General features: G+C 48.0%; 2 protein-coding genes across 2 annotated transcripts; one reads left to right on the top strand and one right to left on the bottom strand.

The window, feature by feature from the left end:
* Positions 1-4,467: 4,467 nt before the first annotated feature.
* On the top strand, positions 4,468-8,321 carry LOC147975170 (fatty acid desaturase DES3-like). The gene is made up of 8 exons (XM_087518029.1): positions 4,468-4,875; positions 5,003-5,092; positions 5,762-5,828; positions 6,606-6,698; positions 6,801-6,986; positions 7,092-7,169; positions 7,550-7,687; positions 7,798-8,321. The coding sequence occupies exons 1-8, from the start codon at positions 4,583-4,585 to the stop codon at positions 7,996-7,998; spliced, it is 1,146 nt and encodes a 381-aa protein (XP_087374155.1). The 5' UTR covers positions 4,468-4,582; the 3' UTR covers positions 7,999-8,321.
* A 375-nt stretch (positions 8,322-8,696) lies between these two features.
* Positions 8,697-14,123, bottom strand: LOC147975169 (protein DWARF 53-LIKE-like). The gene is made up of 3 exons (XM_087518028.1): positions 12,731-14,123; positions 10,960-11,206; positions 8,697-10,833 (listed from the first exon to the last, which is right to left on the bottom strand). Exons 1-3 carry the CDS (start codon positions 13,885-13,887, stop codon positions 8,878-8,880), a joined length of 3,360 nt encoding a protein of 1,119 aa, XP_087374154.1. The 5' UTR covers positions 13,888-14,123; the 3' UTR covers positions 8,697-8,877.
* Positions 14,124-27,696: the final 13,573 nt, after the last annotated feature.

The following is a 27,696-nucleotide window of genomic DNA, read 5'->3' as shown; positions in this document are numbered from 1 at the left end:
TAACTATGCTCAATTCTGTCAATTGCTCAACAATAATTTGTTCACCCACCGTAGAATACTTATGCTCTTGAGAGAAGCCACTAGTGAAACCTATGGCCCCCGGGTCTATTCTCATCATATCAATCTCCATCACTTTAATCTTGCTTTGCTTTTTACTTTGCCTTTACTTTTTACTTTGCATCTTTATACCAAAAATACCAAAAATATTATATCTATCAGATCTCACTCTCGTAAGTGACCGTGAAGGGATTTACAACCCCTAATTGCGTTGGTTGTGAGTAGCTATCGTTTTGTGCAGGTACGAGGGACTTGAGTGTGGCCTCCTACTGGATTGATACCTTGGTTCTCAAAAAATGAGGGAAATACTTATGCTACTCTGCTGCATCGTCCCTTCCTCTTCGGGGAAAACCAACGCAAGCTCAAGACATAGCAATAGCACATAAGGTGTTCCTCCAATATTCGGGAGTTGTATAATCTCATAGTCAGAGGAACATCGATAAGTCATGATGAAAGCAGTAGCAATAAAACTAAACGATCATTTATGCTAAGCTAACGGATGGGTCTTGTCCATCACATCATTCTCTAATGATGTGATCCCGTTCATCAAATGACAACACATGTCTATGGTCAGAAAACTTAACCATCTTTGATTAACGAGCTAGTCAAGTAGAGGCATACTAGGGACACTCTGTTTTGTCTATGTATTCACACATGTACTAAGTTTCTGGTTAATACAATTTTAGCATGAATAATAAACTTTTATCATGATATATGGAAATATAAATAACAAATTTATTATTGCCTCTAGGGCATATTTCCTTCGATAGTTTCAATGTATGTGTATGTTGTTATTGTATAAAATCTGTATAAATACTGTGTAAACACGTAGAAGAAAAAAAATAAATACCAAAAAAGTAGCAGTGGCGCGGGGTAAGAGGGTAGCAGGTACGCGGGGGCAGTGGTACTGCTACACAGATTTAGCAGTAGCCCTTGGCACATACCCGCGCTACAGTTAATTAGCAGTAGCACATGGTGGGCCCACGATACTTCTAGCAGAAGTAGTAATAGTTCAGGGTGGTATCCCCGCACTACTACTAATAGAAAGTTAGTTGCAGTGCAGTGAGCTGGTAGTAGCGGCCCCCTTGCGCTACTGCTAGCCGTTTACCCCGCACCACTAATAGGCTTATCTTTAATAGTGTTTTCTTCTTGTTTTCCGTTTCCATTTCATTCATCGCATCATCACCATAGGGAGAGCAATTCCTGGTTGTAAGATCAGGGTGTATAACCCTGTTCATACTCATTCCGAGATTGAGACTTGTTTAATCATTACGAGGAACGAAGTCAATATGAGATAAAGGTGATCCACGTAACTTAATACATGGCTCCGATCTAACAACCTTAATTGTGAAGACGATCACGCTGTGGGGATATCGAAGCGGGACTATAGAGGAGAATGGAGTCCTGCATGGAGGAGTTCTACGACCCAATGGTGGTCCGCCTACTAACAAAACAATCAATATACTAGAATCTCTATACAAGGTAACTGATATTATCGTTCTACTAGCACAATTGATGTACACCATGATCTGAAGTCTGTCTATGCCTACTCTCTCTACTACAAGAAACCACTTTTATTTTCAGTCTTTTAATTCATGTTCTTTACTTCTAAGTTGTTACAACTCTCGTTGCAACAACTACACTCCTTTTTACCACTCTAGTATATTGTTTGAAGGAACACTAAAACCGTCTATAGATTCTCAAACAATTATTTCACACAAGACCTGTGACAACTTGTGTGTGACCAAAACGCCGCTCTAAATACTCTCATCCGCTCTTCGTTGGGATGACTAGTCAACTACTACTGGATACTTACACGAAGGTGCTACAATACATGTGTGTCTTGCAGACCATCAGTTACCTTCACACCTAATTATGCACAAGATCTCGGGTTCTCATATGAATGAATAGGAAGCTCAAAGAGAAAAGAAAGTCACCTCAGTTTGTACATCTCTTGAACGTGCGCTTGTCATCAGTCCACTTGTACTTGGAGATGGTCCATGGTGATGTCGGTGGGATGCTCATCGTCACACACAAGTCGGTAACCAGGACCAGGAGCAACCGTATCGCTTCTCTTTCTAAGTGGATATCCATACTAACAAACTTGTAGAGTGAAACTCATTAATGTCGCTGCAGTAGCCACCCGTCGGGTATGACGTGGTCTGAGGGAACAACGCGAATAGGCGGGGGCTATGTCCCTACTGTGCCATTGGTCACACTAGCGACATCGAAGGAAGCGACAACCTGACCGGCAGTTGTCCATGGACGGTATCAACTTGCACACAAGATGAGACCGCCGGCAACAAGTCAACAACCAAATCGACACCACACAATGTCGGAGCACATGTTCGACGACAATGTCGACTCACTGGCTCCCCAAGGCCATCGACCACGTCATCGAGATGGGTTTTGTAGGATCGAGAAGAGGTGTCTAGAGGGGGGGTGATTAGACCATCAACAAAGAAAAGTAGCAGTTTTTAATTTCTTTTAAGTTAAGGTGGAGTTTTAGCACAAGTCTAAACATTCACAATACATTTCAAGTAAGCATGGCAAGAGTATATGAGCAACGGAGAAAGCATGCAACTTGCAAGAAAGTAAAAGGATGGGATTGGAGTGTGCAAACGCAATTGGAGACACGAAGATTTTTGGCATGGTTCCGATAGGTGATGCTATCGTACATTCACGTTGATGGAGACTTCAACCCACGAAGGGTAACGGTTGCGCGAGTCCACGGAGGGCTCCACCCACGAAGGGTCCACGAAGAAGCAACCTTGTCTATCCCACCATGGTCATCGCCCACGAAGGACTTGCCTCACTTGGGTAGATCTTCACGAAGTAGGCGATCTCCTTGCCCTTACAAACTCCTTGGTTCAACTCCACAATCTTGACGGAGACTCTCAAGTGACACATAATCAATCTAGGAGACACCACTCTTCAAAAGGTAATAGATGGTGTGTTAATGATAAACTCCTTACTCTTGTTCTTCAAATGATAGTCTCTCCAACACTCAACTCTCTCTCAAAGATTTAGATTTGGTGGAAAGATGATTCGAGTGAAAAGCAACTTGGGGAAGGCTAGAGATCAAGATTCTTGTGGTTGGAATGGAATATCTTGGTCTCGACACATGAGTAGGTGGTTCTTTCTTAGAAAATGAATGGTGGAAGTGGGCATGTTCTGATTGCTCTCCTCGCGAATGAGGGATGGGTCGAGGGGTATATATAGCCTCCACACAAAATCTAGCCGTTACACACAATTCACCAAACTCGGTGGGACCGAATCGAGAAACTCGGTAGACCGATATGGTTCAAAATGTGAACGTTAGGATTTTCGGTGGGACCGATATGATCAACTCATTGGGACCGATGTGTTAGGGTTAGGGTAAAACCTTCACTCGGTTTTGACCGATTACACAAACTCGATGAGACCGATTTTGGTAATAAGGAAAACAGAGAGTTGGTCAAGCAAACTCGGTGGGACCAATTTGCATATCTCGTGAGACTGAAATTATTACATCAGGTAACAGAGAGTTTGCAAGCCCATCTCGGTGACACCGAGATCCCATCGGTGAGACCGAACTGATTAGGGTTTCTGGCTATGACTATGTCAAATGAACTCGGTGGCGCCGGCTAGATCAAATCGGTGGGGCCGAGTTTAACTTTAGATTTGGGACATATGTAAAAATGGGAAAGTGGTTGAGGGCTTTGGAGCATATTACTAAGCACTTTGAGCAAGCAAGTCATTAAGCAACACCTCATCCCCTTTTAATAGTATTGGCTTTTTCTATAGACTTAATGTGATCTTTAATCACTAAAATATAAATGAATAGTCTTGAGCTTTTGCCAATCTTTGTCCTTAGCATCTTGAAGGGGTCACATCCTCTTGTCCATGTCACGCCTTTGTTAAACATTCTGAAATATACTAGATAAAAATATTAATTCAACAAAAAATATGTTAACATTAATTATCAAAATTATTTAGGAAGCACTTGTACTTTCAGGTTTGAAGCCGGCGCACGAAACAACGTCAGCGAAAACTAAAACCTAACACACAAAACGGGGTTCCCGCACCTCCCGTCACGAGAGCAATAGGCGTGCCGAAAGAGAACCGCCGGCCTTGCCCGCGGGGAAGGGTGGAGATCTGAAGTGAGGGGGGTCTAGGAGGCGTCAACTAGGCAAGTATTTTCTCATTTAGTTTTTTTCCATCGACTTTCTGATTTAGTTTAGAAACACACATGTCATTGTGGGAATGTGTCCCCCGTAATTTGATCGCCATTTTGTATCGTGTCGCAGTATGGAAACACGACGCAAGCGTATGGGCACGTAAAGGGAAACTGGATGGTTCCGTGCCGGAGGAGGACGTGCATGCACGTGCACCGGTCCATCCATCATGTAAGAACGTAGGAACTGTACACCAATGGCAAATTTATGGCTTATAAATAGCACGCATCTGCGTCGATCTCCGGCCACCACCACCCAACCCGCGGCCCCAAATCTCTCTCCCCGCTTTCCCGGAGACAGATCCAGCCATGGGCGCCGCGGCGAGGAGGGCGGCCGAGCAGGAGCAAAGCTGCAAGGCCACGGAGGACTTCGACGCCGCCAAGCCGCCGCCCTTCCGCATCGGCGACGTGCGCGCCGCCGTGCCCGCCCACTGCTGGCGCAAGAGCCCACTCCGGTCCCTCTCCTACGTCGCCCGCGACGTCGCCGTCGTGGCCGCGCTGGCCATGGCCGCATGGTGGCTAAACAGCTGGGCCGTGTGGCCGCTCTACTGGGCAGCGCAGGGCACCATGTTCTGGGCGCTCTTCGTCCTCGGCCACGACTGGTACGCGCCTCTTCCTTCCTCCGGCCGACCGGCCGCCGCAATCGAGCGATTAGTTAACCAGATCGTCGCCGTCCCAGGCAATGCTGATTACTATTGAGATGCAGTAACGACTATTCTTGTAATGCAGTGGTCACGGGAGCTTCTCGGACAGCGGGACGCTCAACAGCGTCGTCGGCCACCTGCTGCACACCTTCATCCTTGTCCCATACAACGGATGGTTAGCATCTTTCGATTTATCTCCGCTTATAACATAAACACAGACAGTTTAGTATGCAACCATATGCTGAACCTGCACAGATTAGGAACACAAACGCTGCAAAATTTGGAGCATAAGTGATGCAGTTTGGTACTACAAATTCTGAAACTCTACGAATCGGGCTGCAATGCAATTTTCTATCATGAGTTTATTTAGGAAACAAATAAAAAATCATGAAAGGAGCTAAAATTTGGAGCAAACCGATGCAATCGACAAGATGCGAAACAGAGTTTCTCCCCCCATTATATTATATTAAACATAAAAGAAAAGAAAAGGTTGAGAGAAATATCTCCCGACAACAGTTTGAGTTGTTTAACACTAGTGCACAGTCCCCTACGTCGGCCACATTGAAAATTACACCCACATGGAGACGAAAACGATGGGCACAAGCCATGCGTCGTGCATGCCATGCAAGATTCTGAATTTTATTTTACTACTTATTTCGCAAGGTTCTGCATTTTCTTGTGCAGCAATTTATTTATTTATTTTTGCAGGGCAGCATCTGCATTTTCTTGTGCAGCAATTTATCAATTTTTTGCGGGGCAGCAATTAACGTTGATGCATTGATCTAGTGATGCTTTAGTTAGCTTTGGCTGATGGAGCATTTATGTTTGTTATGGCATAATTCAGGAGGATCAGCCACAGGACGCACCATCAGAACCATGGCCACATCGACAGGGACGAGTCATGGCACCCGGTTAGTAGTCCTACCCACATCGTACAAAACACTAGTACCCGCCAGCATTATTGCAATTCAGATTCAGAGCTGCTAGACCGCTTGACAGATATTTGTAGTCTAAGATATTGAATTATTCATATGTATACATTCTACTACTAGTAGGTAGTAAAAGGTTTGTGAGAGTTTGGCAGATTTGAGGTGAAGGGTGAAAAAGGACAAGCAAGCATTGCTTTCAGCTCAGCCTGAGATGCAGAGTGCACATGCAGTGGAGCAGGAGAGGGGAGAGAATACTGCTGCTAGTATATATGATTGATTAGGCTGCCAAACTAAACTGCCCCTAAAGATCCATCCATCCCAGCAAAAGCTAGCTAGCGAGATGTGGTCCGTCCTTTCCTAGATACTACTACTAATAATGCCAGCCAAGCACAAGCTGCGAGTGCCCGCTAAGTAGATCTACTCATCATGTCTGTCACGTGATCAGATCTGCATCCTGCCGCTGCCTGCTAAGTTGATCGCCGTATATCAGCAAAGATGCGCATCGAATCTTACCTTGGCTTTGCTTTGCTCTGCTAGTCTCCCACCAAACCAGACCATTTCATAATGCAAAGGTCCCTTTCATGTCGATTGCATGGCTGTCATTATCATAGTCATATCATAGACCAGCAGGCCTTGCCCTTTTCAGTCAGCCTCAGCTGCTTGTTGTGGAGTTGTGGTTGTGGCATCAGTCAATTGCAACTTTAACCAAGATCCTTAGCATTTAACCTCAGCTGATGCGGATATAACTGAATTGAGCAGATTACCGAGAATGTGTACAAGGAGATGGAGCCAAGCACCAAGAAGCTACGCTTCTCACTGCCATACCCGCTCCTGGCTTTCCCTGTCTACCTCGTAAGAATCTCCTTCTCTGATGATCGATTGTGCTCTGCATCCCCGAGTCTCAGCTGAAAAACTGCACTGAATCCGTCTTCTGCAATGGCTCAACACCTGCAGTGGTACAGAAGCCCGGGCAAGAACGGCTCGCATTTCAACCCAAGCAGCGATTTGTTCAGCCCCAAGGAGAGGCTTGACGTGATCGTCTCCACCACTTGCTGGTTCACGATGATCGCGCTGCTCATCGCCATGGCGTGCGTGTTTGGGCCGGTGCCGGTGCTCAAGCTCTACGGCGTTCCATATGCTGTAAGCGATTGCTAACGGTTTTCTTAGTACTGCTTGCTTCCAAGCTACTCGGACTGAACAACTAACTTGATTGTGGTATCATCCAATGTGTATCATATAAAACAGGTGTTTGTGATGTGGCTTGATTTGGTGACGTACCTTCACCACCATGGACACCAGGACCTCCCTTGGTATCGCGGCGAGGTACTTTCTATATTGATTATTGTTATTTTGGGGAAAATATATCAGTTAATTACAAGTATGTATATGAAAAACATCCATCTTCTACGCATAGTTCATGAGTTAGCAGCCTATTTCTCATGGCAGGTGGAACAGACATAGTTACAGAAAAATAGGATTACCTCATCTTCTGAACATCTTAGCTACTATTAGTGTTGATATTCAGTGAAAAATAATTATGCTACATAAACGTGTCTGTAATGTTGTTCCTTTCTGCGTGTTGAACTAGAATTTTCCCCCAACCACGGATGCAGTTTCGCCCTACCATGGTTTTACTATTTCACCAGCGCTCAATGTTCATTTGTCAACAACTAAACATATATTCTATGTAATCATCATTGCAGGAATGGAGCTACCTCCGTGGTGGCCTGACGACCGTGGACCGGGACTATGGATGGATCAACAGCATCCACCATGACATTGGCACTCATGTCATCCACCACCTCTTCCCTCAAATACCTCACTACCACCTAGTAGAAGCAGTAAGCGCACTACTACTACTATGCTAAACATATATATGCACTTACCTACTAATGCTGAGTACTGTGTACTGAAACTACGGCTTTCTCCTTATTTTGTGAACAAAAAACAGACCAAGGCAGCAAGGCCAGTTCTGGGAAGATATTACCGCGAGCCAGAGAAGTCAGGTCCACTGCCACTTCACCTCTTCCATGTCCTCCTCGGGAGCTTGAGAGTCGATCACTTCGTAAGCGATGTTGGAGATGTTGTATTCTACCAAACTGACCCAAGCTTGAATGGCGATAACTGGACGAAAAATGGCAAGCACAAGTGATGTAAGATAGAGAGATATCATAGCCTGCTGGAGAAATTAGCAGAACGGGCTTCCTGCTAAAATCAAAGCATGTGGGTCTGCAACAACAGACAGGCTGTGTTGATTGGTTGATGAAATTCAGACCATTCATTAGAATTAGCATTCTCCAATTGTGGTTGTAGCTAGCAATGTTATTTTCAATCTTACCAGTTTTGGTTGTGGAGTTATGTAACAAATTAATGAACCTTCTTAGACTATTGATCAGTCTGGAGTTTGTATGTGCCGGGCCTGGGAGAGTGGGCATTAATTTTGTGAGCCAGATTAAGTGCTCTGCGCCGTTTTTCTGATCTGAGTTATATGCTTGCTAATTAGAGTGTACAGATGGGCTACTCATCTTTGTGTACTAGATTAACTAGATTGCTGGAACAGGGTTATGCATAATTATTACAAATTTCAACATGAACCTACACCACCATAAGCATAACAAGTTGGCAAAATTCCCAACACTGAAAATATGAAATGTTGGCCCACTAACCTTAAAATTTTCAATTTGAACCTTCGTTGCAAAACAAGTTGGCCAAACTCTTAGATGCTAAGTAGAATGTGAGCCACTAGCATTTACATATTTCAATATGAACCTACAAATTAGCAGGAGAAGTTGGCCAAACCTGGAATTACCCACTGATTATGGACTTCAGTACTCTACCTCTGCATCACCATATATAACAGTGATATATTGGCAAATCCACAAGTGTTACAATCAATATATACTTGCCGATATATATGAAGGCAATGCATCATCAACTATGCTACAAATTATTTCCCGGCAAAATAATGCTATACTATTGTGGACTAATAGCTAGAAATAATTACAATTATCCCTATACAGATACCATCATTTCACCATTCTAGAATTATTCTGGAGGGGAGCAAACCTCCAAAACCATTGTCTTCCCTGACTGCTGCCATGTCCTCACAGGCCACTAGTATAAGAGTGGAACTGCTGGCATGCTTACCACACTTGACCTTCAGTTCCCCAAGGCTTCCAGCGAACACCTGATCCAGCCAGGCCTGGAGAGGCCTCTTGCCCTCTGATGCCCATGCCGCTGCAATTATTTGCTCCATTGCACCGACATCAATTTCCAATGTGCAGCCGGAGCCCAGAACTTTGCGGAGTGTATTGCTCAACTCCTGCAGTACGTAGTCGGCGACTTTGTCAAAGTCAAATGGCTTGAAATCGATGGACTCGTCAACCAAACACAAGAGGCTGTCCATGGATCTCTCCGGAGTGCCATATGAGTTGTCATTGCTGCCGCTGTGGTCATCAGCATCGCTCGAACCATCCTCGTCGATGGGGAGGTTCAGGTCGAACGGAACACTTGATGTTCTGTGCAGTCGCTTGGAAATGCTCGGTGATTCTTGCTGCAGCTTTTCTTGGTCATCAGAAATGTTGAACTTTCGCTTGCTGACTGAACCCCCACAGTACAAAGATGCATGAATTTTGGCTAGAGGGTGCCCGGGGGAAACTATCACCTTATCACCGTGGCCTTCACCGGTGATCGCCGTACATGATTCTACCAGGATCTTCAGTTGATGTCCACTAGCTGCCAGGATCTTATCTTCAGTGAAAGTAAGACCCTCTTCCATTCCAACAGACACGCTTTTGGAGCCTCTGGTTGTTCTTGTTGACAGCACAACAATGGAGTCATTAATGTCAACTTCCTTGCCACGCAAGTCTCGGAATCTACCAGTCTTACTGGCATGAGTCAGAGTGTCCTGGAGAAGGCAGTCAGCTTTATCGACATTATCAAGGAAGATGACAGATCGCCGTTTCTTGCTCAGCTCGTCAACAATATAGTCAGTGCCAGTCTTTCCTCTGTAACTTGAGTCAGCCCAATCCTTGAGACTCAGGTCCAGATAAATCATGTTCTCTTTGCTGCCATGTACGAGCTCTGCAAGCGCCAAAGCAACTCTGCGTTTGGCCATGCAATCAGAACCATGAAAGCTAAACCACATGTCATTCTTCCTGCTTGCACCACGGCGCCTCTCCATTGACTTGCACCGCACAATGGAACCACAAATAGCACTCAAGGCTTCCTCCTGCCTTCCAACAACCTGGAACAAGCGTTCCACAAGTAGCTTGTAATTACTCAAATCAGAACCTTGTGCTGCGAGGTGTGAAGGTTTCTGCCAATGACCAAAAGCAGACAAACCTCCAGAAGCTGCTGAATGCTGAGCACTAGGTGATGTTTGCCCCATATTTGTGGAACTCTTGGAACAAGCAAAGGGTTGCGCAAAGATCTGCGGAGGCTTCAGATTCAAATTATCAACTTTCTTGGGTACAGATATCTCTGCATCAGCTACATGTTTGCAGCTGGCAGAATTTGTGCCCTTGGAAGAAGATTCATGAGGCGTGCCTAAAACCAAGTCAGTTGCCACAGATACGGCAGATGATGGTGACACGTGATCTTCGTGATGATCATGACAGTATGACAGGGTTTCATGTTGGGACTGCTTTTCATCACTCTTTGAAAACCCAGCTTGAAGCTCCAATGTAAGGTTGTCATTCCTTTGGTTAGAGATAGATGGGGGTGAAATACTCTTTGTGGTAGCATTGGTATGTGGAACAGACACTACAGAAGGTCTAATAACCTCCCTTTGAAGTGCAACTGATTCAGAACCTTTGCTCAGATTTTCTGCTCTTTCCCCATTGGCTGGAACACCAATATAATGCGGAAATAACTGGTATGGAACACTGTTGATCCTATGGCAGCCTTGGTGGAGCCGCAGGCAGTACTCGTTCCACTTCTTCTGTAGATTCGATATTTTTGAATTCAATACCATCTGATCTCTAACCTGCACTGAAGAAAAACTGTACATCTTTTATACCAATGATATTCAAAATTAAGCATCTATCAAAACGACGGCATATGCAACAATTATTTTACTTAGAAGTCACAGAATATGTAAGCCGCTTCACACCTTGACTGCATCAAATCCATTGTTAGCACCTATCGTGCTGCCATTCTGCAGCAGCGAAGGTAGACCTCCCTGGTGATGGTCTTCAGCTGTAATGCCACTTCCTCTAATGATAGTAGCAACTTCTTGCTCGTATCTATCATTGCACTGTTGACACCGAAGGGCCGGAGGACAAGAATTTGCTGTGAGGCTGTTAGCTTCGTAGGTATCGCTGACAAGTCCCCCAAAAGGAAGGAGCGCATCCATAAAGCTGCAAACACAAGTTTGACATCGTTAGGCCAAGATGACAGGAGCAAAATGAAGTACAGAGAACCCACATCAAGTCCTACTTCAATACGCCTATTCTGACTCTGCAGTTGCTTAAGTATAGAGGCTGGCATTTTTGGGTTCAATACATCAGAACCTCATTGTTCAAACAGTACTTGCTGTATCAGAATAGAATAATGTCTTTTCATGAAAATGCATTTCTTTAATGTTTAAAACCTTGTTTGTTTCTCTCCTTTTATCTTTAGTGCCTTTAAATTTTTTTTTACCGAGGTACTCTGAATTCTTACACCCGATGACGGTGGAACAACAGGAATGATATACATACGACGAATTTCCGTACGACGACGGTACGACAGTACTCCATCACCCTTCGATGGAATAGCCGGATCAATATCTGACGCGGGATAGTAGTATCATACAGAGATCGTATAAAAAATGTCAGACGCAAAGCAATATTGGTGGAACAAACCATCTACCTTATGAATTAAATAGGACAGCTTAAAATTGTCAAAGGAGCAAAGAAGTTCTTTAAAATAACCTAAATGAACAAACAAGAAGCTAATGAATGAGTAAACAAACGAGCAAAAAACATCAATACATCACACAAAAGGAAGATGGTCAAGAAGAATTTAAAATAGTAACCCGCTCCCAGAGAGTGGAAATATGTAATCTTCTCGTTGATATTTGAAATAAACCGGTCATGTATAAAAAAATAAAAAAAATATATATAACATGGAGCAGAAACACTAGGGGTCTTTAGCACAGGTAATCAGGGATAGAGGTATCACTGTCAATCTTAGAAACAGAAGTTGCAAACCCTGATTGTGATGATCTATAGTATCTGAACTGAAGATGTACCCACTGTGGAAAAAAAAACTTCCAGGTGGCAAACTCCTTACCATTGAAACCTCTAAAGGACAACGGAATCACGCGGATGAAAATCAAAACCATGACATCCTCAGTAACACAACTTCAGTCTGTACTTTACTCGAGCATCAACGTAACCTCCAAAGGCCATAACAACACACCTCAAGATAAGAGGCCATAACAACACACCTCAAGATAAGAGGCACGCTTATAAGTCAATAACTTAAGCATGCATATTACCAGGTCAAGCACTGAGAAAACAACTGTACTAGTACTAAACGGGATGAGTAAAAACATTCAGAAAACAATCGACATCACGAAAAAGCTGTATCCATGTAGAATATTTAAAGACCTCTGTATAAACTCGACCAATCAGACATGGTAGAAAAATAATCAGGCCAATGGGCATACAGACAAATCTGCACTCAAAACATTACTAAACTAATAGTACGCCGATCATTGGAGTAAGAACTACTGTAGTAATCCTTGTTAGTAGTAACCAGACATCTAAGGAACATCCGAATATGATAAACAAAAGGTGCGCACGCGCACACGCCAGTCACCACAATGGATGCCAATCAACTCAATCCTAAGCATAAACAATTGGCGGAAGGTAGAAAGAGAAGAGAATAGGATTCACCTTGCAGGCTTGGAGAAAGCCGCGGCGGTGGTTGCCTGAGGGATGAGCGCAGCGGGGCTGCCTCCGGCGCGCACTGCCGTGATCGGCAGCAGCTGGAGCTCCCAATCCTTGTCGAGCAAGGGGAACTTGGACAAGAAGGTGAGGTAGGTCTCGTACGTGGCCGACCAGCCCATCACCCAGACACGGCCAGCTCTGTGCGTCTCCAGCACTCGCGTCACCTCCGCCACCACCCGGCGCCCCATCTCCTGGAGCTCGCCGTCGTCGGGGACCAGTTCTTTGAGGTCACCGATGCTTATGATGAGGCCGGAGGTGGCGCTTGCCATGGCGGCCGCCACGCCGAGCTCCGTCTGGTCGATGGAGCTTGGACCGACGGGGAGGACACGGTACGGCGAGAGGGCGGCGAAGTCGGCAGCGGCGGAGGCGGCCCCGACGCCGACGAGCATGGGGTTGCGGCCTCGGGCGAGGACCTCGCCGATGCGGCGGAAGTTCTCCTCCCCGGTGCCGCCGGCGAGGCTCCCTGCAGCTGGCGAAGGCACGTCGGCGTCGTCGGCGGCGGCGAAGCTGCAGAGGAAGAGAGGCGGCGGGCGGCTCCGCGTGGGGAGGCGGCCGAGCATGGGCATGGGCGGCGCAGGGCGGAGGATGGCGAGCTTGATGTCGCCGCTGTGGAAGCCCGCGTCGCCGAAGACGCGGCTGACGAGGGGGTCGTCGAGGATGGCGAGCACGAGCTGCGAGAGCTCGACCTTGACGGCGGCGGGGGCCTGCGCGGTGGCCGCCTGGTGGTAGAAATGGAAGGTGTCCGGGTTGCGGCGCTGGTTGGCCTGCGAGCGCTTGACGGCCGCCATGAGCGAGTTGGAGACGGGCGGCTCCGCGTCGTCGGCGCCGGAGGCAGAGGAGGCGGAGGGGAGCCTGTCGAGCGAGACCGCGAAGCAGAGCTCGAGCGCCTTGAGCTGGACGCGCGGGGCGTAGGCGGCGCTGCGTGCCCGCGCGAGCGCGTCGCGGAGGAGCGGCGGGGCGGGAGGGGCGAGCAGGGCGGAGATGAGGTGGAGCGAGGTTGTCTGCGCGTGGGCGCGGCGGCGCGCGGAGACGACGGCCGCGTCGAGGGCGGTGACGGCGGCCGGCGAGAGGCACTGCCGCGCCGTGGCCACCGGCGTCGGCATCGCCGGCGCACGCACGCGTGGAGGGCTGGGGCTGGGATTGGGATTGGGGTTAGGGGAGTCGAGCGGGCCAGTGACAGGTGGTAATCACCGGAGGGACCTGGCTGCTATTACTTTTCCGCGCACGCACACTGATCACTGGACGGGTGACGAGGCCGAAACTTCTGAGGGGCGGATTGCTAATAGAGGAAACATCCGGGGGCCGACGGTCGCTGGAACCTGGAAGAAAAATAATTGGCAGGAAGGCAGGTGAAGGGGTTTATATATGCCATTTGGGTGATGATGATATCTGCTCTTCCTCTTTTCGGTGATGCGGTGGGGGCCACCTGACAGCGACGGTGATGGCGACAGTGAGTGCTGCTGCTTTCTGGAGTGGGGGAAAATGAAAAATATTAATTTGGTGGAGGGAGCACCAAGGCATCGCATATATGCAGCTGAGCTCAGTGGCAGTACAGATTCTTCTTTTGGGTAGACCACTGTGCTGCGCTGCAGCCAAGCTTGATTGTTCTCTTCTCCTGCAAAAGTGGGCGAAAGACAGTACCACCACCACCCATGAGATATGCAAAATCCTTCTAGGAAACTTGTTTCAAAAAAAAAAATCCTTCTAGGAAAGGCACCGGGATCTAGCGCTATGGATACCCCCGGCTGGGACAGCACAAGGCTTGGGTTTACTGCAAATTTTGGCTCATTGGCCTATCGGCAAAGATGTCATATTAATTGAAACGAAATGATGCAAAATTGCTGTGTTGGCGGAAAGATAAGGTTTACATCATTTCAGTTAGTTTCCCTCTCCTTTTCCCCGTCTCTGCATGTGAAATCATTCATGCAAACAAAAGAGTTTCCTATCGCGAAAATAGCCCTCAACTTTAGTTGGACAGGGACACCTGCGCTGCTCTTAGGATTCCACTGGTGCACCCGGTTGGTTTATTCTCAGCTCACATCTCATCCAAAAAGGTGTACAGGAAATATCTCTACCCTGCAAGCTGGTGTATTTTACATGTCGTGTTGTAACTAAGAGTATCTACAACGGGGCGTCCCAAACCCTTCTCGTATGTCCGGCAGATGGCCCGGTCAGTGACCGGTAAAAAAAATATCAAGACGGGCACCTCAAATCGGCATAAACGTCAGGGCCGACCGGCACCCCTCATATCTAACCTACATATAAGGAGGATATGAGAACACCTGGGCACGCCCAGACGCGTCCGCCACGTCGGTTCCGGCCCACACCGACCCACCCGACCCCACGTATAATCATCCATATCCACTCTCCGGACCAAACGCTAGCCACTTCATTTCACTTCACTCTGCCCACAAAACTCTCATTCGGCTTTCTCCGGCATGGGCAGCGGATCCGAGTTCTACACTTTCAGATCCGTCGACCCCGAGCTCATCCAACGCGATCCCGAGAAGGAGATTGAAAGCACAAGTGCTTCTTGGGTGATTTTGATAATTAATGTCAACATACCTCTTGTTGGACTAATACTTCTACCTAGTATGTTTCAGGTAAGTTCAACAATGGAGTGGCGTGGACTAGAGGATGTGGAACCCCTTCAAAATGCTGAGGACAAAGCATTGGCTCAAGCTCAAAGCTCAGGACTCTACATTTTATTTTAGTCATCCAAGATCACAATTGAATCCATAGGAAATCCAATACTATTTAGAGGGGATGAGGTGTTGCTCAATGGCTTGCTTACTCAAAGTGCTTAGTGATATGCTCCAAAGCCTTCAACCACTTTCTCATATCCACATATATCCCAAACCAAAAGTCAAACTCGGCCCCACCAAAACTTTCTATCCGGCGCCACCGAGTTCTCTTGACATAGCCACTGCCAGAAACCCTAATCAATTCGGTCTCACCGATGGGATCTCGGTCTCACCTAGATGGGATTGCAAACTCTCTGTTGCCTATTGCAATAATTTCGGTCCCACCGAGACATACAATCGGTCCCACCGAGTTTGCTTGGCCAACTCTCTGTTTTGCTTATTACCCAAATCGGTCCCACCGAGTTTGTGTAATCGGTCAAACCGAGATGAGGCTTTACCCTAACCATAGCACATCGGTCCCACCGAGTCGATTATATCGGTCCCACCGAAATGCCTAACGGTCACATTTTGAACTAAATCGGTCTGACCGAGTTTCATGATTCGGTCCCACCGAGTTTGGTAATTTGTGTGTAACGGTTAGATTTTGTGTGGAGGCTATTTATACCCCTCCACCCACTCTTCATTCGTGAAAAAGCCATCAGAACATGCCTACACTTCCAACATACATTTTCTGAGAGAGAACCACCTACACTTGTGTTGAGGTCAAAATATTTCACTCCAACCACATAAATCTTGATCTCTAGCCTTCCCCAAGTTGCTTTCCACTCAAATCATCTTTCCACCAAATCCAAATCATGTGAGAGAGAGTTGAGTGTTGGGGAGACTATCATTTGAAGCACAAGAGCAAGGAGTTCATCATCAACACACCATTTGTTTACCTCTTGGAGAGTGGTGTCTCCTAGATTGATTAGGTGTCACTTGGGAGCCTCCGTCAAGATTGTGGAGTTGAACCAAGGAGTTTGTAAGGGCAAGGAGATCGCCTACTTCGTGAAGATCTACCCGAGTGAGGCAAGTCCTTCGTGGGCGACGGCCATGGTGGGATAGACAAGGTTGTTTCTTCGTGGACCCTTCGTGGGTGGAGCCCTCCGTGGACTCGCGCAACCGTTACCCTTCGTGGGTTGAAGTCTCCATCAACGTGGATGTATGATAGCACCACATATCAGAACCACGCCAAAAATCTCTGTGTCTCCAATTGCGTTTGCACACTCCAATCCCATCCCCTTACATACTTGCAACTTGCATGCTTTACTTTCCGTTGCTCATATACTCTTGTCATGCTTGCTTGATATGTATTGTGAATGTTTAAACTTGTGCCAAAACTCCACTTCAACTTAAAGAAATTAAAAACTGCAACTTTTCTTACTTAGAGTCTATTCACCCCCCTCTAGACACCTCTTCTCGATCCTTTCAATTGGTATCAGAGCTTTGGTCTTCATTGCTTTGGTTTAATCACCATTGGAGGAAGATGGATGAGTCTATGTTGGGGAGTCTTAGACGTAGAGTGCCTATTCTTGATGGAGAGTTCTTTCATGAGTGGAAAAATGAGATGCTTGAGATTTTCAATGAATATCATTTGACCAAGTACATTACTACTCCTTGTGCTCGCATTGTTGATCCTTTGCATCCTATCCTTGATGAGTCTATTGACATGATCCGTAATCTTAGAACGGTCAATTTAATCACTAGAGGTTTGCCTAGAAACTTGATTGCTAGCTTGCCTACTTTTGATTGTGCCTACACCTTATGGAGATTCCTTGAGGAACGATTCCCAAATTATTCCTTGAAAATTCTAGATGAGATTCGTCATAAGTCTATTGCCTTGAGTAAGATGAGTTCTAATGATCCCAAGTTTCGTGATTGCTTATTTGAGCTTACTAATCTTACGAGTGCAAAAGGAAATGTTGGAATTATTAGCAATATCATTTCCGAAGTCATTAGAATCCATAGAGATGAACATTGTTACGGTCATACTTCTAATGAATTACCCTCTCTAGGAGTTGATCCATCACATGACGATGTTGAACATGGATACTATGATGAGGATGAGGATAGTGACCATGATCTTGATGATGCGATGAGAAACTTTGGTCTTATGGCTAATCTTCGCGGCTACATGGCTGGAGGAAAGGAATGGGTCCTTGATAGTGGATGTACTGATCATATGACCGGAGACAAAGATATGTTTCGTGAGCTTGCTGAAAACGACGACCCTCGAAAGTATGTCACTTTTGGTGATAACTCAAAGGGTACGGTGGTTGGCCTCGGTAAGGTGGCCATCTCACATGATAGCTCCATACAAAATGTCATGCTCATTGAATCTCTTGGGTACAATTTACTTTCAGTATCTAGACTTGCTGATTTCGGTTTCAATGTCCTATTTACTGAAGTAGACTGCCAAGTGTTTCGAAGAGACAATCATAAAATGGTCGTTACCGGTATACGTAGAGGTGATCTTTACATTGTTGATTTCACTAAAAAGGCTCGACCTAGAACTTGCTTAATTGCTAAATCCTCTAAAGGCTGGTTGTGGCATAGAAGGCTAGGTCATGTGGGCATGCGAAATCTTGATAAGCTTATTAAAGGTGATCATATCCTTGGAGTAAAATATGTCATATTTGACAAGGATAGACTTTGCAGTGCTTGTCGGGCAAGAAAACAAGTTGGAGGGAGTCACCCCGTGAAGAACATCATGACCACGAGAAGACCGCTCGAGCTACTTCACATGGATCTCTTTGGTCCCAATGCCTACAAGAGTCTCGGTGGTAACTCATTTGGTCTAGTTATAGTCGATGATTTTCAAGATTTACGTGGGTGTTCTTCCTTGATGATAAATCGCAGGTCCAAAAGATCTTCAAAAACTTCGCTAGGAAGGCCCAAAATCAATTTGAAGTGAAGATCAAGAAAGTTCGGAGGGACAACAGAACGGAGTTCAAGAACGCAAATGTGGATACCTTTCTTGACGAAAAGGGGATTTCACACGAGTTATCGGCTACGTACACACCTCAACAAAATGGAGTTGTTGAGAGGAAGAACCGGACCCTTATTGAGATGGCAAGAACGATGCTTGATGAGTACAAGACTCCAAAACACTTTTGGGCGGAAGCGGTTGAGACAGCTTGTCATGCAACAAATCGCTTGTATCTTCACAAGCTACTCGGCAAGACGGCATACGAGCTCCTCACCGGTAACAAACCCCAAGTTGGATACTTTCGAGTATTCGGCTCAAAGTGCTATTGTCGGTGTCAAAACCGGCGGATTTCGGGTAGGGGGTCCCGAACTGTGCGTCTAGGCCGGATGGTAACAGGAGGCAAGGGACACGAAGTTTTACCCAGGTTCGGGCCCTCTTGATGGAGGTAAAACCCTACGTCCTGCTTGATTAATATTGAACATCTGGGTGTTACAAGAGTAGATCTACCACGAGATCAGAGAGGCTAAACCCTAGAAGCTAGCCTACGGTATGATTGTATGTTGTGATTGTTGTCCTGCGGACTAAAACCCTCCGGTTTATATAGACACCAGAGAGGGTTAGGGTTACACAAGGTCGGTTACAAATGAGGAGATATCCATATACGTATTGCCTAGCTTGCCTTCCACGCCAAGTAGAGTCCCATCCGGACACGAGACGAAGTCTTCAATCTTGTATCTTCATAGTCTAACAGTCTGGCCAATAGAGATAGTCCGGCTGTCCGGAGACCCCCTAATCCAGGACTCCCACAGTAGCCCCTGAACCAGGCTTCAATGACGATGAGTCCGGCGCGCAGTTGTCTTCGGCATTGCAAGGCGGGTTCCTTCTCTGAATACATTACAGAAGAAGTTGAATACGAGGATAGTGTCCGACCCTGCAAAATAAGTTCCACATTCCACCATAGAGAGAATAATGCTTTCACAGATCTAATCCGCTAGCTTGTTTTGGCAATATGACGTTACGTCGTGGCCCGGTGATTATTCGAACCGTTTCTCTTAACCAGCCCCGCACATAACGCGAGGCAGTTTCTTGACATGTCTTGCCAAAGCAGAGATCATGTTCCCCTGATTACGGGATTCTCATTAATGCGGTTCGTGGGTAACCCAACCGTGTCTAGGACTCCTAGATTATAGCTAAGTCCAAAACGGCTACGGAGAGGACGCTTGAGGTTCACCCTCTTTATAAGGGGACAAGGTTTTCGCTTTTTCCCTCTCGTGCTCAACCAAACCCTTCCCCCGCCTCAAGTTCTAACACCCAAAGCCTAGGTTAGGTGCTCCGGATCTTCAATCATGTCCGGATCCAGCCTTCAAGGTCGATGGATGCCCTCCTCCGTGATGGAAGAGGACATTAAGAAGTTGAGGGAGGCCAGATACCTGACCGCCGAGGTTTCGCATCGGCTGCCTGCCCGAGGGCAGGTCATCCCTACTCCCGAACCCAATGAGAACATTGTGTTCGTCTCCCACTTCCTCCGAGGTCTAGGCCTCACTCTGGATCCTTTCGTCAGGGGCTTGATGTTCTATTACGGGTTAGATTTCCACGATCTAGCCCCGGACTCCTTTCTCCACATCACGACATTTATCGTTGTGTGTGAGGCCTTCCTCCGTGTGACCCCTCACTTCGGCCTGTGGCTCAAGACCTTTGAAGTACAACCGAAGGTGATCGAGGGGCAGCATGCAGCGTGCGGAGGTGCATCAATAGGCAAGATGGCAGGAGCTCCATGGTCGAAAGGTTCCTTTCCAGAGGTATCCGAATTATGGTAACGGGAGTGGTTCTATGTCACGGCTCCCAGAAGTGCCAAGTGGGCGGCTGCCCCCGCTTTCCACCCGGGCCCCCCACCACAACTGATGTCATGGATTAGCTGGGGCCTGAGCTGGGGTCCAGCCAAGGACGTGCCTATGCTGCAAAGCCGCATCCGAGATCTCTTCGAGGGAGATTTCAATTTGGTTGCGGTAATACAAGTTATGCTGGTTCGCCGAGTCCAGCCTTGCAAACGCCGGTCCCTGCGCTTGTGGGAGTTCAACCCAGAGGGACCACGTGCCATTCAAAGTTTTCTCGGCCTGACGCGCGAGGAGATGTACAAGTCATTCTTCGGACCTCAAGTGGAGTGTCCGGATATCACCGAGGACGTGGGCCTGAGGAGTAACCGCGCCGCCGAACAAGTAAGAAATCCTCTAGCCGAACACACTGTCTTTTATTCAAGGTTATTTTTGAGAGTTCGCCTTTTGACCAGGACTGGCTAACAAAGGCGAAGATGATTCGGTGTTTGGCCCCCCTCCCTGAGGGTTTAGAAAATCCGGTTTTGGAGAAGATGCTCGAGGTCGCACCTTGCCCGGAGCCCTTGAAGGAAGATACCGGGGGGAATAATACGGGCGAACGCGGGCCCCCATCGCTACCCGCTCCGACAGAGGGAACGAGCGTTTCCACAAAGGAGGACGACCGGGGGAGGAAAAGGACTGCTTCCGAGGATCCGGAAGCCGAAGCCTCCAAATGGGAGAAGAAGTCTCCCACAGAGGGTCCTGCCTCGGGGGTGCTTCTGCCGCACAAAGTCTGCGAGGGGATCTGCCCTCCAACGAGTCGTAAGTGATCCAAAATATTTTAATAGTACGAGTATGCTATCTTTTTCCTCTGAGAAAACAACTACCGCATATATCTTGCAGTTCGGGCCTCAGCCCCTCTCAAATGAGTTCGTCTTCAGGGGATCTTCTTTCGGAGATGATGGAGAGCGAAACGCCTCCCCCGGACTCCTCTGCTCCAGAAGCGGGCGACCACGAAGTGTCGTCGCGGAGGGCCTCTCCGGATCCGGTGAGGCCAGAAGATAGTCCCGTAGACCCCAGAAGTCCCCAGTGTCCGGCTCCCGAAGAGAGCATACGAAAGAGTCCGGCACCGTCTAGTGTGCGGTCGGACGTTCTGAGGGAGTTGGTGGGGCGAGCGGCCATCTCAAAAGAGCACCGTACGCTGATGGGTACGGTGATGGAGATAATCTCGTCCGCTGAAAGCGGATTACATGAAGCCTTTATGAGTCTATTGACAGGCTTTGAGGTATGTGAGATAATATGTGATAGTACTGCACATGTTATAGTAGCCCCTGAGACTCTGGTTGTCGTCGAGAATGGCGGCGAACAGAGGATCAAATTCCCAGGCAATAACCAATCTGCTTTTATGCGCAGGTGGTGGGAGCTCCGGTGGCTAGCCGGACTAGGGAGTTTGCCCAATTAAAACGGCAACTGGATGCGGTAGACGCCGACATCGAGCTTGTTAACAAGAGGCTTGACGAGGCACAAGGTAAGTGTTATTATCCGGTGAACGCCACATAGTAAGAGCAGCATAATGCCAGTATCTTTAATATGTTGTGACTACAGATGGGGCTGCCACCGTGGAAGCCTTGCTGGCGGAACTTGCCCGAGCCAAGGAACAAGCGAGGAGTAGTAATGCGGCTGCTTTGAAGGCGGCCGAAGAGTTGAAAGCCGAGAAGGCCGCACATTGCAAGAGCCAAGAGAAGATGGCCAAGATGGCCGTAGAATTGAAAGACACTGCCGACCGTTGCCGGGTCCTTGAGAAAGAGAACCAAGCGAAGGCAACGGACCTTGAGAAGGCCGCGGCGGCAGACAAAGACACCCGTTCTGCTATGAGAGCGAAGAAGGAGGAGCTGCGGGAAGCCGGGGATATTGCGGCTGGAAAACCCTTCATGTTACGGAGGAAGTTCGGAGATCCACGGTATGCCCCTCTGGATCGGCTGTGGAGCTCGGCAGATGCGTATATGGATTTGGCGGCGAGCACTGCCGATGCGGCCAAGTACTTCCAAGGTCAGACAGATCGTGAAGTGGACAAGCTGTTCTAGACGCAATTCCACGTTCCAGAGCATCCGCTTTCATTGACTGACCGGCTAGCCGAATGGGCCGAACTGAATAGGTTGTCCGGACTCGCCATGAGGTCTCTTGTGGATCAATTATGGTCGGAAGGGCCTAAGCCGAACAGCTATTTCAGCTTAGTGCAGCAGCTCCTTGATGCGGTGCCGCGCATTAATATGATGAAGAGGTCGGCGTGCATAGAAGGCTCGCGGATGGCCCTTGCCCGTGTTAAAGCATACTGGGCGGAGATGGACGCTACCACTGTTGTGGCGCAGGGTTCGGCCATAGGCCATGTGGCTGCCGAACACTATTTCGAGGAAGTTCTCGAGGGTGCTCGTTTGATAGAGGCCCAGTGCTCGAAAAATATTATGTTTGAGTGATATGTATTCTCATTATAAACATAATGCTTTTGTGAAGTTTTTATAAGGCTGTGTTTATACTTTTGCCTGAAAGTAGTATGATGCCTCCTGTGCGGCCGTTTACGTATACATGTGTATAACCTGAAAGATGGCAGCCGTCGGCTTCAACCCCCATGCATATAATGCAGAGGTGCTCGAAAAAAACGCGTGTTCACACTTAACCCAACGTCTTGGTCCTGATAAGGAGGTGATAGCACATCGAGCGAGGCAACCGGACTATAATGCTTGAACACTTTCACGTAGCCATAGGAGTTTGACAGTGGGGCTACTAGATAGCCCCTGGTGGCTCCGCACTCTCCCGATCGCGGGGTGCACATATGCCTGGCCGGAAAATGGCCCTTCGTTAAGGCGGAGGAATTCTAAAATTCCGATAGGTCATCGAGTGGTTGACCAGTCTCACGCTATATCATGACAGTCAGTTTTCAGCTTTCTCTACGGAGGCGCTCGTCCGGATGAACCAGGGCACAATCACAGTAGTTCTCCTGGTGCTACGTTAGCCGGCAAAGTGGAACGTAAGGCACCAAAACACAGGAGCCGGGAAAACCCAACATTTGACCAAAGACAATGATTCGGAGCTGATGCATATAAGGCCGAACTTGCGACACCGAACACTCCCTAAGGTATTCGGTCTTTATGGTATAAATCGGGCCGAAATAGTGCCGCTTGTAAGAAGCCCCTTGTGTCCAGGTACGTGCGTTATTCTGACGTGGCCACATGCCAAGACGTCAGCATCCTTCTCAATTATGTTGAGAATTCAGTGGATATGTATCAACAAGAGACAGTAAAAAAAGGTTTACGCAGGGTCTTAATCTAAAAAGAATCCTTGGAGCGGGTCCCTGCTGCACGTCTGCGCCTGTGTCTCCGTTGTGACGTATCCTGGACGGGTGTAGCACGATGATTATCTGTAAAAGAGAGGAGCTTAGGTAAAAAAGCTATCGTGCAAAAAGATAGTTTTTTAAAATAAATCATGTATAATTCAAGGTGAGTAAGAATTGCCACTTGTCTGCGCCCGTTGAGCCCCTTGTATTGTAATAGGGGACCTGTTAATTAGTTGGTGAGGCCGTTTTTAGTGTGGCCGCACGCTCTTCGGCGCGCAGAAATCGCTTAATATTTCCGTTCACTGTAATGATGCCACGTGGACCGGGCATCTTGAGTGTGAGGGAAGCGTAGTGTGGTATTGGATTAAAGCGAGCGAGAGCTTCGCGTCCGAGTAGTGCTTGATAGCCACTTTGGAACGGAGCGATGTGGAAGGTTAGATGTTCGCTACGGAAGTTATCGGGGAAGCCGAATATAACGTTTAGTAGTAGGGAGCCCGTGCAACGAGCCCCTGGGCCTGGCATTACTCCTTTAAAGGTAATATTGCTATGGTGAATTTTTGTTGGGTCTATCCCCATTTCGCGGATTGTATCCTGGTATATCAGGTTTAAACTACTGCCACCGTCCATCAGGACTCGTGCGAGGCGGTATCCGCCAATTATTGGGTCTAATACTAGGGCAGCCCATCCTGCACGCCGGATACTTGCTGAGTAATCACGATGGTCGAAAGTGATCGGTTGAGACGACCAGTGGCAGGACTCCGCGGTGATAGGCCTTCGGGCGTATTTTTTTGGGAGTGTCATTTTGTTTTTTCCATTGATCACGTGTAGCACGTTTACTGTTTTGACTTCTGGTGGAAATTTCTTTTGTTTCCTAGCATCTCCCTTGAGAGGCTCATTCTCATCTTCGCTTGGTGTATCCTCCCCCTTGTGTACAGCGTTGAGCTTGCCGGACTGCTTGAAGACCCAACATTCTCTGTGGGTATGATTGGCTGGTTTGCCAGGGGTGCTATGGACCTGACATATTTGTTCCAGAATTTTATTCAGGCTGGACAGTTCGTCTCTAGCGCCTTTAGAGGGCGGCTTTTGACCTGGCCGAGAGCTTTTGAATCCGGCGTTTACTGCCGTGCTCTTCGTGCTGTCTCCTTTGTTCCGGCGTTTGTTATTGCTGTTGCGCCGTGATTTCCTGTTTCCATCTCTAACTTTGGATGTACTGGGGTCGCTGGTGCTGCATCTGGCTAGCCAGCTGTCCTCACCCGCGCAAAAGCGGGTCATGAGGCTTGTTAATGCTGCCATCGTTCTCGGCTTTTCTTGGCTGAGGTGTCTGGCGAGCCATTCGTCACGGACGCTATGTTTAAAAGCTACCAATGCTTCGGCGTCCGGACAGTCGACAATTTGATTCTTTTTAGTAAGAAACATGTTCCAAAGTTTTCGGGCTGACTCTCCGGGCTGTTGAGTTATATGGCTCAAATCATCCGCGTCCGGAGGCCGGACATAAGTTCCTTGGAAATTTGCCCGAAAAGCGTCTTCAAGCTCTTCCCAACTTCCAATGGAGTTTTCGGGGAGGCCTTTAAGCCAGTGGCGGGCTGGCCCTTTGAGCTTGAGGGGTAAGTACTTGATGGCGTGGAGATCATCTCCTCGAGCCATATGGATATGGAGGATATAGTCCTCAATCCAGACCCCAGGGTCTGTTGTTCCATCGTATGCCTCTATGTTCACGGGTTTGAATCCCTCTGGAAATTCATGATCCAGCACCTCGTCGGTGAAACAGAGGGGGTGTGCGGCGCCCCTGTATCTGGGTGTACCACGTTGTTCGGCTGTTATATCGTATTCTAGGGCGTGCTTGCGTGGTCCATAGATGGATCTGGTTGCGCTGTTCTTTTGGTGCAAGCCCCCGCGTGAATCGCGTATTGTCTTGTGAGTGGCATTATTGGCTGCTCTATGTTGGCCGTGAGGTCGTCTATCCGGCCAGGTGGCAGTTTTGATTTTTGGTTGTGAGGGGTCTGAGGCCTCCTCATCGAATTCAGGTAGCAACTTCCGCTTTGGGTAGCTCTTGGTGGGGCGATTATCGCCGTACTTCGCAGCTGTGTTGAGTACTTTACTCCATCTGATTTGGAGTGTGTCCTGCGCAGCCTTGAGCCTTTGCTTCTGCTTTTTTAGGCTCCTCGCGGTGGCAACAAGCCTTTGACGGGCATTCTGCTGCTCCGGGTGCCTGTCCGGCGTTGTGTCGTCCGGACTATTATCTTTGACAGAATTGTTTTGTTTGGTTTGATTTTCCATATTGCCGTGGTCCAGCGGTGATTCGCCCTGCTCCAACGCTGGGTCTGTGTGGTCATTATTTCTGGTGAGGCGGGATTTGGGGCGGCGCTTGCACCGCCGCTTTGACTGCTTCTCGAGGGAACAAGCCTTCGGTGCGTCCTTCCGTTCCTCGTCGTCGTTTTCTTTTGGTGTGTCCACCATGTATACGTCATATGATGAAGTGGATGTCCGGCGCCCTGTGGGCGGTGGTTCATCTTCGCCTCCCGCATCGTTGTCCATACCGTCGATGTCTGCGGAGTCGAGGTCAAGCATGTCGGTTAAATCCTCGACAGTGGCTACAAAGTGGGTGGTGGGTGGGCGTCGAATTTCTTCGTCGTCCGCATCCCAATCCTGTTGGCCATAATCCGACCAGGGCTCTCCTGACAAAGAGAGAGATCTTAGTGAATTCAGGATGTCGCCGAAGGACGAGTGCTGAAAGATATCCGCGGTGGTAAATTCCATGATCGACGCCCAATCAGATTCGATTGGCGGGGGCGCGGATGATTCTGGGTCCGGAAGAGAGTCCGGCACCTTGGAGTCACGGGTCGTGCAGAGGATTATGTTGGTGTTTGGCTCGATCGCCGTCGAGACTGCAGCCCTTGAGGTGGTGTCTAGCCACCCGTCCACGATGGGCGCAGTTGGCTCCGAGCTAAGGGTCGGAGCTGGTGTCGGCGCGGCCTCTGGAGTACCATCCGGTGGCAGAGCTAGGTCATGCCCATCGAGACAGTGCGGCGCGCCCGGCTGTGGCTCGAATCCGTCGAAGATCAAGTCTCCGCGGATGTCGGCCGTGTAGTTCAAACTTCCAAATCTGACCTGATGGCCAGGGGCGTAGCTTTCAATCTGCTCCAAATGGCCAAGCGAATTAGCCCGCAGTGCAAAGCCGCCAAATACGAAGATCTGTCCGGGGAGAAAAGTCTCACCCTGGACCGCATCGCTACCGATGATGGTAGGAGCCATCAAGCCTAACGGCGACGACACAGAGGAACTCTCAATGAAAGCACCAATGTCGGTGTCAAAACCGGCGGATCTTGGGTAGGGGGTCCCGAACTGTGCGTCTAGGCCGGATGGTAATAGGAGGCAAGGGACACGAAGTTTTACCCAGGTTCGGGCCCTCTTGATGGAGGTAAAACCCTACGTCTTGCTTGATTAATATTGAAGATATGAGTGTTACAAGAGTAGATCTACCACGAGATCAGAGAGGCTAAACCCTAGAAGCTAGCCTACGGTATGATTGTATGTTGTGATTGTTGTCCTACAGACTAAAACCCTCCGGTTTATATAGACACCGGAGAGGGTTAGGGTTACACAAGGTCGGTTACAAAGGAGGAGATATCCATATACGTATTGCCTAGCTTGCCTTCCACGCCAAGTAGAGTCCCATCCGGACACGAGACGAAGTCTTCAATCTTGTATCTTCATAGTCTAACAGTCCGACCAATAGAGATAGTCCGGCTGTCCGGAGACCCCCTAATCCAGGACTCCCACAGCTACATTTTTTATAAGCATCGTCGTTCTAAATTTGCTCCTAAATCTCATGAAGGTTTCCTACATGGTTATGGCTCAAACTCTCACACTTACCGTGTCTACAACAATTTCACCCGAAAGGTTGAAGAGACGGTAGATGTGAAGTTTGATGAATCTAACGGCTCGCAAGTAGAGCAATTGCCAATTGATGTAGGAGACAAAGACCCTTCAGAAGCAATCCAAGACTTGTCTATTGGCAAGATTCGTCCAACGGAGGTGAAGGAGAGTACCTCGTCCGTCCAAGTGGAAGCTTCCACCTCACGACAAGGTGAACCAAGAGTTGATACGGAAGCATCCACAAGTGGGACACACCAAGACGAAGAAAACAAGGAAGTACA

The sequence above is a fragment of the Triticum urartu genome, chromosome 4A (assembly GCF_056163025.1).
Source record: "Triticum urartu cultivar PI428250 chromosome 4A, HENAU_Tu73, whole genome shotgun sequence".
In the NCBI taxonomy this organism is placed as follows: domain Eukaryota; kingdom Viridiplantae; phylum Streptophyta; class Magnoliopsida; order Poales; family Poaceae; genus Triticum; species Triticum urartu.
The sequence above is the reverse complement of the archived record's forward strand: the minus strand, read 5'-3'. Positions and strand labels throughout refer to the sequence as shown.